Here is an 8,725-nt window from a genome sequence, read left to right as displayed (position 1 = left end):
TGTGTTAATGTCCCTCTGTCCCCAGGTGGTGAGGTTTAGTCAGATGTGTTAATGTCCCTCTGTCCCCAGGTGGTGAGGTTTAGTCAGATGTGTTAATGTCCTCTGTCCCCAGGTGGTGAGGTTTAGTCAGATGTGTTAATGTCCCTCTCAGGAGGTTTCAATGTGTTAATTCCCCCGGTGGTGAGGTTTAGTCAGATGTGTTAATGTCCCTCTGTCCCCAGGTGGTGAGGTTTAGTCAGACTGTGTTAATGTCCCTCTGTCCCCAGGTGGTGAGGTTTAGTCAGATGTGTTAATGTCCCTCTGTCCCCAGGTGGTGAGGTTTAGTCAGATGTGTTAATGTCCCTCGTCCTCAGGTGGTGAGGTTTAGTCAGATGTGTTAATGTCCCTCTGTCCCCAGGTGGTGAGGTTTAGTCAGATGTGTTAATGTCCCTCTGTCCCCAGGTGGTGAGGTTTAGTCAGATGTGTTAATGTCCCTCTGTCCCCAGGTGGTGAGGTTTAGTCAGATGTGTTAATGTCCCTCTGTCCCCAGGTGGTGAGGTTTAGTCAGATGTGTTAATGTCCCTCTGTCCCCAGGTGGTGAGGCTTTAGTCAGATGTGTTAATGTCCCTCTGTCCCCAGGTGGTGAGGTTTAGTCAGATGTGTTAATGTCCCTCTGTCCCCAGGTGGTGAGGTTTAGTCAGATGTGTTAATGTCCCTCTGTCCCCAGGTGGTGAGGTTTAGTCAGATGTGTTAATGTCCCTCTGTCCCCAGGTGGTGAGGTTTAGTCAGATGTGTTAATGTCCCTCTGTCCCCAGGTGGTGAGGTTTAGTCAGATGTGTTAATGTCCCTCTGTCCCCAGGTGGTGAGGTTTAGTCAGATGTGTTAATGTCCCTCTGTCCTGCCTGTCCCCAGGTGGTGGAGAAGTTGATCCGAGGCCTGGCCATGGAGGACAGTAGAAACATGTTTTCCCTGTTTCAACACAACAACACTACGGACCGCGCTGTGGAGAGCAGAGTCATCGTGGCGGACGTACTCGCCAAGTTTGAGAGGTGAGAGTTCAGCTGGAGAGAGATGCACAGAGAATAGCCTGGTCTCTGATCTGTTTGAGAGGTAGAGTTCAGCTGGAGAGATTGCGAATACTTGATCTAGTTTGAGGGTGAGGTTCAGCTGGAGAGAGATGCACAGAGAATAGCCTGGTCTCTGATCTGTTTGAGGGGTGAGAGTTCAGCTGGAGAGAGAGAGATGCACAGAGAATAGCCTGGTCTCTGATATGTTTGAGGGGTGAGAGTTCAGCTGGAGAGAGAGAGATGCACAGAGAATAGCCTGGTCTCTGATATGTTTGAGGGGTGAGAGTTCAGCTGGAGAGAGAGAGAGAGAGATGCACAGAGAATAGCCTGGTCTCTGATCTGTTTGAGGGGTGAGAGTTCAGCTGGAGAGAGAGCGAGAGATGCACAGAGAATAGCCTGGTCTCTGATCTATTTATAATAATAATAATAATAATAATATATGCCATTTAGCAGACGCTTTTATCCAAAGCGACTTACAGTCATGTGTGCATACATTCTACATATGGGTGGTCCCGGGAATTGAACCCACTACCCTGACGTTACAAGCGCCATGTTCTACCAACTGAGCTACAGAAGGACCTGTTTGAGGGGTGAGAGTTCAGCTGGAGAGAGATGCACAGAGAATAGCCTGGTCTCTGATCTGTTTGAGGGGTGAGAGTTCAACTGGAGAGAGAGACATGCACAGAGAATAGCCTGGTCTCTGATCTGTTTGAGAGGTGAGAGTTCAGCTGGAGAGAGATGCACAGAGAATAGCCTGGTCTCTGATCTGTTTGAGGGGTGAGAGTTCAACTGGAGAGGGAGAGATGCACAGAGAATAGCCTGGTCTCTGATCTGTTTGAGGGGTGAGAGTTCAGCTGGAGAGGGAGAGATGCACAGAGAATAGCCTGGTCTCTGATCTGTTTGAGGGGTGAGAGTTCAGCTGGAGAGGGAGAGATGCACAGAGAATAGCCTGGTGTCTGATCTGTTTGAGAGGTGAGAGTTCAACTGGAGAGGGAGAGATGCACAACCTGGTCTCTGATCTGTTTGTGCTGGCTTGTCAATCCCTATGGCCATTGACAGTTTGATTTATTTTTATTTAACCTTTATTTAACTAGGCAAGTCAGTTAAGAACAAATTCCTAATTACAATGATTTTGCCAATAGGCAAATGGCCTCCTGCAGAGACTGGGGCTGGCATTTAAAATGGAGGACAAAACACACATCCCGACAAAGACAACATGACATAAAGAGAGACCTAAAGACAACAACATAGCAAGGAAGCAGCACAACATGACAACAACATGGCAGCAACACAACATGATAACAACATGGTAGCAACACAAAACATGTTACAAACATTATTGGCCCAGACAACAGCACAAAGGGCAGAGAAGGTAGAGACAACAATACATCACGCAGGCGTGATTTGGGGACCTTTAACAGAATGTGACTGGCAGAACGGGTGTTGTATGTGGAGGATGAGGCTGCAGTAGATATCTCAGATGGGGAGTCTATAGGTGCAGTGATGTGTCCTATAAGGACATTGGTGGCAAAATCTGATGGCCGAATGGTAAAGAACATCTAGCCGCTCGAGAGCACCCTTACCTGTTGATCTATAAATTGTCTCTCTAATCACAGCATGGGTAGGATGGTCATCTGAATCAGGGTTAGTTTGGCAGCTGGGGTGAAAGAGGAAAAGATTACGATATAGGGGACCAAATCTAGATTGAACTTTAGCCTGCAGCTTTGATATGTTCTTAGAGAAGGAGAGTGTAGCATCTAGTCATACTCCCAAGTACTTGTATGGTGACTACCTCAACCTCTAAAACCCTCAGAGGTAGTAATCACCCTGTGGGGAGTTCTTATTCTTCTTACCGAACCACATGACCTTTGTTTTGGAGGTGTTCAGAACAAGGTTAAGGGCAGAGAAAGCTTGTTGAACACTGGGTTAAGGGTGGAGAAAGCTCACTAAGAAAGAAAGCTTGTTGAACACTAAGAAAGCTTGTTGAACACTGGGTTAAGGGTGGAGAAAGCTCACTAAGAAAGAAAGCTTGTTGAACATAGGGAAAAGTTAGCAAGACAACACAAACAGATCTGAGACCAGTCTACATAACCCACAAACCTCTTTGATATTATTACTATATTTCTGCTAAAACGAGGGTCTGAAATTGGTTTGGTTGATTGACTGATTGGTTTGGTTGACTGATTGGTTGACTGACTGGTTTGGTTGATTGACTGATTGGTTTGGTTGACTGATTGGTTGACTGACTGGTTTGGTTGATTGACTGATTGGTTTGGTTGACTGATTGGTTGACTGACTGGTTTGGTTGATTGACTGATTGGTTTGGTTGATTGACTGATTGGTTTGGTTGATTGACTGATTGGTTTGGTTGACTGATTGGTTGACTGATTGGTTTGGTTGATTGACTGATTGGTTTGGTTGACTGATTGGTTGACTGACTGGTTTGGTTGATTGACTGATTCATTGATTGATTTCCAGGCTGTCAGGCAGTGAGGAGGTGGAGGAGGAGGGGACAGTGGAGCTCTACTTCAAACTCTACTGTTTCCTGGATGTAGAGAGCATGCCCAAGGAAGGGGTGGAGTTCGCTTTCATGTTCGAACAGGTTAGTCACCTCCATTTTGTTTTATTATAAGAAAGCACCTGAGTAGAAAAGTGTCGAGTAAAGTGTCGTCCTTTGCAGTCTTGTCAATTGCAATTCATTGACCTTCTTAGTTCTTCTTGCAATTTTTCTGTCCTCTTCACTTTTATTTGGAAGGCTTAAGCAAGCGCCCCGTTCCCATAGAAACCCTTAGCCAGAATAGCTGTATAATTTCACTGACCTTTGTCTCTTTAATGTTGCGATTTCTACATGCTCTACTCAGATACAAGATACAAGAGTGTTGCAATGTTGTTTTTCTTTACTAAAGGGGCGACTCCTTGTAATACTCTGAGACGCTCAGGGGGTTCAAATATGGAGGACGAGGACAGGAGGTTGATAGGCATCAAGGTTTTTAAAGTAAATGTATTTCAGTAGCTCAGAAAGAAAACATGAGGAAGAGGAGCGGACAAGTTCAAGAAAATATATATTTTTAAACAATCTGGGACAAGAGTAGATGTTGCAGAAAATGGCGGCAGGGTCGAGGGAACAAGGGAAAACCATGGGGAATGTACAAAGGTACAAAAATGGAAAACAGTACTTTAGTAGCTCAGAACATGAAGTTGATGAGAGTGACATGGAGTTTGAAAGAGTTGAAGAGAGAGAGGATGAAGGTTTTAAAAATGGAGGAGCAGATTCGGAACTGCAAGGTGTGGAGAGTGGAATGAAAGGAAAGGATGACGAAGATGATTCTGGCCCAGTGGGATTTTCAGAGAGAATAGATCCTTCTGGCTGATCCATATATGGTGTCAGGTTGGGTGGAGAAGAGATTGTTGAGTCAAAGTAACTGAAAGTGGACTTGTGGTGATTTTTTTTTTTGTGCATTTTTTCCATCCAGAGTTTTTGCTGACTTGTTTTGCTCTTTAGAGTAGGGCGCTGAGTCTTTACCCAACAAAGTCAAGTTTCGGATGTGTCCGTTATCCAGTGAGAGATTTTGTCCCGAACCCATTATGGTGTTTTAGGTGCCAAGCTTATGGTCACATTGCAGCAGTGGGTAAAGGGAGATTTCTAGATGTGAGAAGCAGAAGGGCATGAGACAAAGCAATGTGCAGCAGTGGAGGCTGCTAATTATTTGTATTTATTATGGATCCCCATTAGTTCCTGTCAAGGCAGCAGCTACTCTTCCTGGGGTTTATTATGGATCCCCATTAGTTCAGGCAGCAGCTACTCTTCCTGGGGTTTATTATGGATCCCCATTAGTTCAGGCAGCAGCTACTCTTCCTGGGGTTTATTATGGATCCCCATTAGTTCCTGTCAAGGCAGCAGCTACTCTTCCCGGGGTTTATTATGGATCCCCATTAGTTCCTGCCAAGGCAGCAGCTACTCTTCCTGGGGTTTATTATGGATCCCCATTAGTTCCTGACAAGGCAGCTACTCTTCCTGGGGTTTATTATGGATCCCCATTAGTTCAGGCAACCTTCTCTTCCTGGGGTTTGTGTGGATCCCCATTAGTTCCTGCCAAGGCAACAGCTACTCTTCCTGGGGTTTATTATGGATCCCCATTAGTTCCTGCCAAGGCAGCAGCTACTCTTCCTGGGGTTTATTATGGATCCCCATTAGTTCCTGTCAAGGCAGCAGCTACTCTTCCTGGGGTTTATTATGGATCCCCATTAGTTCCTGCCAAGGCAGCAGCTACTCTTCCTGGGGTTTATTATGGATCCCCATTAGTTCAGGCAGCAGCTACTCTTCCTGGGGTTTATTATGGATCCCCATTAGTTCAGGCAGCAGCTACTCTTCCTGGGGTTTATTATGGATCCCCATTAGTTCCTGTCAAGGCAGCAGCTACTCTTCCTGGGGTTTATTATGGATCCCCATTAGTTCAGGCAGCAGCTACTCTTCCTGGGGTTTATTATGGATCCCATTAGTTCTGCCAAGGCAGCAGCTACTCTTCCTGGGGTTTGTTATGGATCCCCATTAGTTCCTGCCAAGGCAACAGCTACTCTTCCTGGGGTTTATTATGGATCCCCATTAGTTCCTGTCAAGGCAGCTACTCTTCCCTGGGGTTTATTATGGATCCCCATTAGTTCAGGCAGCAGCTACTCTTCCTGGGGTTTATTATGGATCCCCATTAGTTCCTGCCAAGGCAGCAGCTACTCTTCCTGGGGTTTGTTATGGATCCCCATTAGTTCCTGCCAAGGCAACAGCTACTCTTCCTGGGGTTTATTATGGATCCCCATTAGTTCAGGCAGCAGCTACTCTTCTGGGGTTTATTATGGATCCCCATTGTTTCCTGCCAAGGCAGCAGCTACTCTTCCTGGGGTTATTATGGATCCCCATTAGTTCCTGCCAAGGCAACAGCCATCTTCCTGGGGTTTATTATGGATCCCCATTAGTTCCTGCCAAGGCAGCAGCTACTCTTCCTGGGGTTTATTGTGGATCCCCCATTAGTTCCTGCCAAGGCAGCAGCTACTCTTCCTAGGGTTTATTATGGATCCCCATTAGTTCCTGTCAAGGCAGCAGCTACTCTTCCTGGGGTTTATTATGGATCCCCATTAGTTCCTGCCAAGGCAGCAGCTACTCTTCCTGGGGTTTATTATGGATCCCCATTAGTTCCTGTCAAGGCAGCAGCTACTCTTCCTGGGGTTTATTATGGATCCCCATTAGTTCCTGTCAAGGCAGCAGCTACTCTTCCTGGGGTTTACTATGGATCCCCGTTAGTTCCTGTCAAGGCAGCAGCTACTCTTCCTGGGGTTTATTATGGATCCCCATTAGTTCCTGTTGCCAAGGCAGCAGCTACTCTTCCTGGGGTTTATTATGGATCCCCATTAGTTCCTGTCAAGGCAGCAGCTACTCTTCCTGGGGTCCAAACATATTAAGGCACTAAATTACATATAACATTATTACACTACTACATATCTACAATACTGTTTAATACCACCATACAACAATATCACAATGCATGCGTATGCATGTGTCTGTACCTTTGTGTGTGTGCAGCTCTTTACAGTCCCGTTTGTTCCATAAGGTGTTTTTTACCGGGTTTAAAATCTGATTTTACTGCCATCAGTTACCTGATGTGGAATAGAGTTCCATGTAGTCATGGCTCTATGTAGTACTGTGGAACAGAGTTCATGTAGTCATGGCTCTATGTAGTACTGTGGAATAGAGTTCCATCATGGTCATGGCTCTATGTAGTACTGTGAATAGAGTTCCATGTAGTCATGGCTCTACGTAGTACTGTGGAATAGAGTTCCATGTAGTCATAAGCACTGTATAATGGCTGGAATGCAGTGCAATTCACTCCATTCAGCCAATTTTAGGTTTCGTTCTCCCTCAGCTGCCACACCTAATAAAGTAGCCCAGTATGGGTGGAAAAGTAGTGAGTTAACTGTAGGGGTTCCATGGTGCTGGAGAGCTGTCCGGTGAGAGAGAGGCAGGTTGAGGTTGATTCTGTGTAGCTCAGTTGGTAGAGCATGGTGCCTGCAATGCCAGGGTTGTGGGTTCAATTGGGGACCAGAAAGAAAATATATGTACTCATTACTCTTAAGTCGCTGGATAAGAGCAGCTGCTGAATGAAATGTAAATAGTGGTGAGGTTTTAATGGGTGGGTTAGTTGGTATAATAGTGAGGTTTTAATGGGTGTAGGGTTAGTTGGTAGTGAGGTTTTAATGGGTGTAGGGTTAGTTGGTAGAGTAGTGTGGTTTTAATGGGTGTAGGGTTAGTTGGTAGAGTAGTGCGGTTTTAATGTGTGTAGGGTTAGTTGGTATAGTAGTGAGGTTTTTAATGGGTGTAGGGTTAGTTGGTATAATAATGAGGTTTTAATGGGTGTAGGGTTAGTTGGTAGTGAGGTTTTAATGGGTGTAGGGGTTAGTTGGTATAGTGGTGAGGTTTTTGTGTGTAGGGTTAGTTTGAGCATAGTGGTGAGGTTTTAATGGGTGTAGGGTTAGTTGGTATAGTAGTGAGATTTAATGGGTGTAGGGGTTCAGATGGTATAGTAGTGCAGTTTTAATGGGTGTAGGGTTAGTTGGTATAGTAGTGAGGTTTTAATGGGTGTAGGGTTAGTTGGTATAGTAGTGAGGTTTTAATGGGTGTAGGGTTAGTTGGTAGTGAGGTTTTAATGGGTGTAGGGTTAGTTGGTATAGTAGTGAGGTTTTAATGGGTGTAAGGTTAGTTGGTATAGTAGTGAGGTTTTAATGGTGTAAGGTTAGTTGGTATATAGTAGTGAGGTTTTAATGGGTGTAGGATTAGTTGGGTATAGTAGTGCGGTTTAATGGGTGTAGGGTTAGTTGGTATAGTAGTGAGGTTTTAATGGGTGTAGGGGTTAGCTGGTATAGTAGTGAGGTTTAATGGGTGTGGGTTAGTTGGTAGTGAGGTTTTAATGGGTGTAGGGTTAGTTGGTATAGTAGTGAGGTTTTAATGGGTGTAAGGTTAGTTGGTATAGTAGTGAGGTTTAGATTGTAGGGTTAGTTGGTATAGTAAAGGGAGGTTTTAATGGGTGTAGGGTTAGTTGGTGAGGTTTTAATGGGTGTAGGAGTTGAGTTGGTATAGTGGTGAGGTTTTAATGGGTGTAGGGTTAGTTGGTATAGTGGTGAGGTTTTAATGGGTGTAGGGTTAGTTGGTATAGTAGTGAGGTTTTAATGGGTGTAGGGTTAGTTGGTATAGTAGTGAGGTTTTAATGGGTGTAGGGTTAGTTGGTAGTGAGGTTTTAATGGGTGTAGGGTTAGTTGGTAGTGAGGTTTTAATGGGTGTAGGGTTAGTTGGTAGTGAGGTTTTAATGGGTGTAGGGTTAGTTGTATAGTAGTGAGGTTTTAATGGGTGTAGGGTTAGTTGGTATAGTAGTGAGGTTTTAATGGGTGTAGGGTTAGTTGGTATAGTAGTGAGGTTTTAATGGGTGTAGGGTTAGTTGGTAGTGAGGTTTTAATGGGTGTAGGGTTAGTTGGTATAGTAGTGAGGTTTTAATGGGTGTAGGGTTAGTTGGTATAGTAGTGAGGTTTTAATGGGTGTAGGGTTAGTTGGTATAATAGTGAGGTTTTAATGGGTGTAGGGTTAGTTGGTAGTGAGGTTTTAATGGGTGTAGGGTTAGTTGGTATAGTGGTGAGGTTTT

The 8,725-nt window shown here is 44.8% G+C and overlaps 1 protein-coding gene across 1 annotated transcript in view; it reads left to right on the top strand.

The window, feature by feature from the left end:
- LOC123993153 (unconventional myosin-X-like) overlaps positions 1-8,725 on the top strand; it is a 51,006-nt gene that overhangs the window by 24,046 nt on the left and 18,235 nt on the right. Inside the window, exons 7-8 of the mRNA XM_046295036.1 lie at positions 853-1,028; positions 3,525-3,648. Of these exons, the coding sequence (XP_046150992.1) occupies positions 853-1,028; positions 3,525-3,648 (300 nt within the window). The remainder of the gene's footprint in view (positions 1-852; positions 1,029-3,524; positions 3,649-8,725) is intronic.

The sequence above is a fragment of the Oncorhynchus gorbuscha genome, linkage group LG01 (assembly GCF_021184085.1).
Source record: "Oncorhynchus gorbuscha isolate QuinsamMale2020 ecotype Even-year linkage group LG01, OgorEven_v1.0, whole genome shotgun sequence".
NCBI classification, from domain to species: domain Eukaryota; kingdom Metazoa; phylum Chordata; class Actinopteri; order Salmoniformes; family Salmonidae; genus Oncorhynchus; species Oncorhynchus gorbuscha.
The sequence above is the reverse complement of the archived record's forward strand: the minus strand, read 5'-3'. Positions and strand labels throughout refer to the sequence as shown.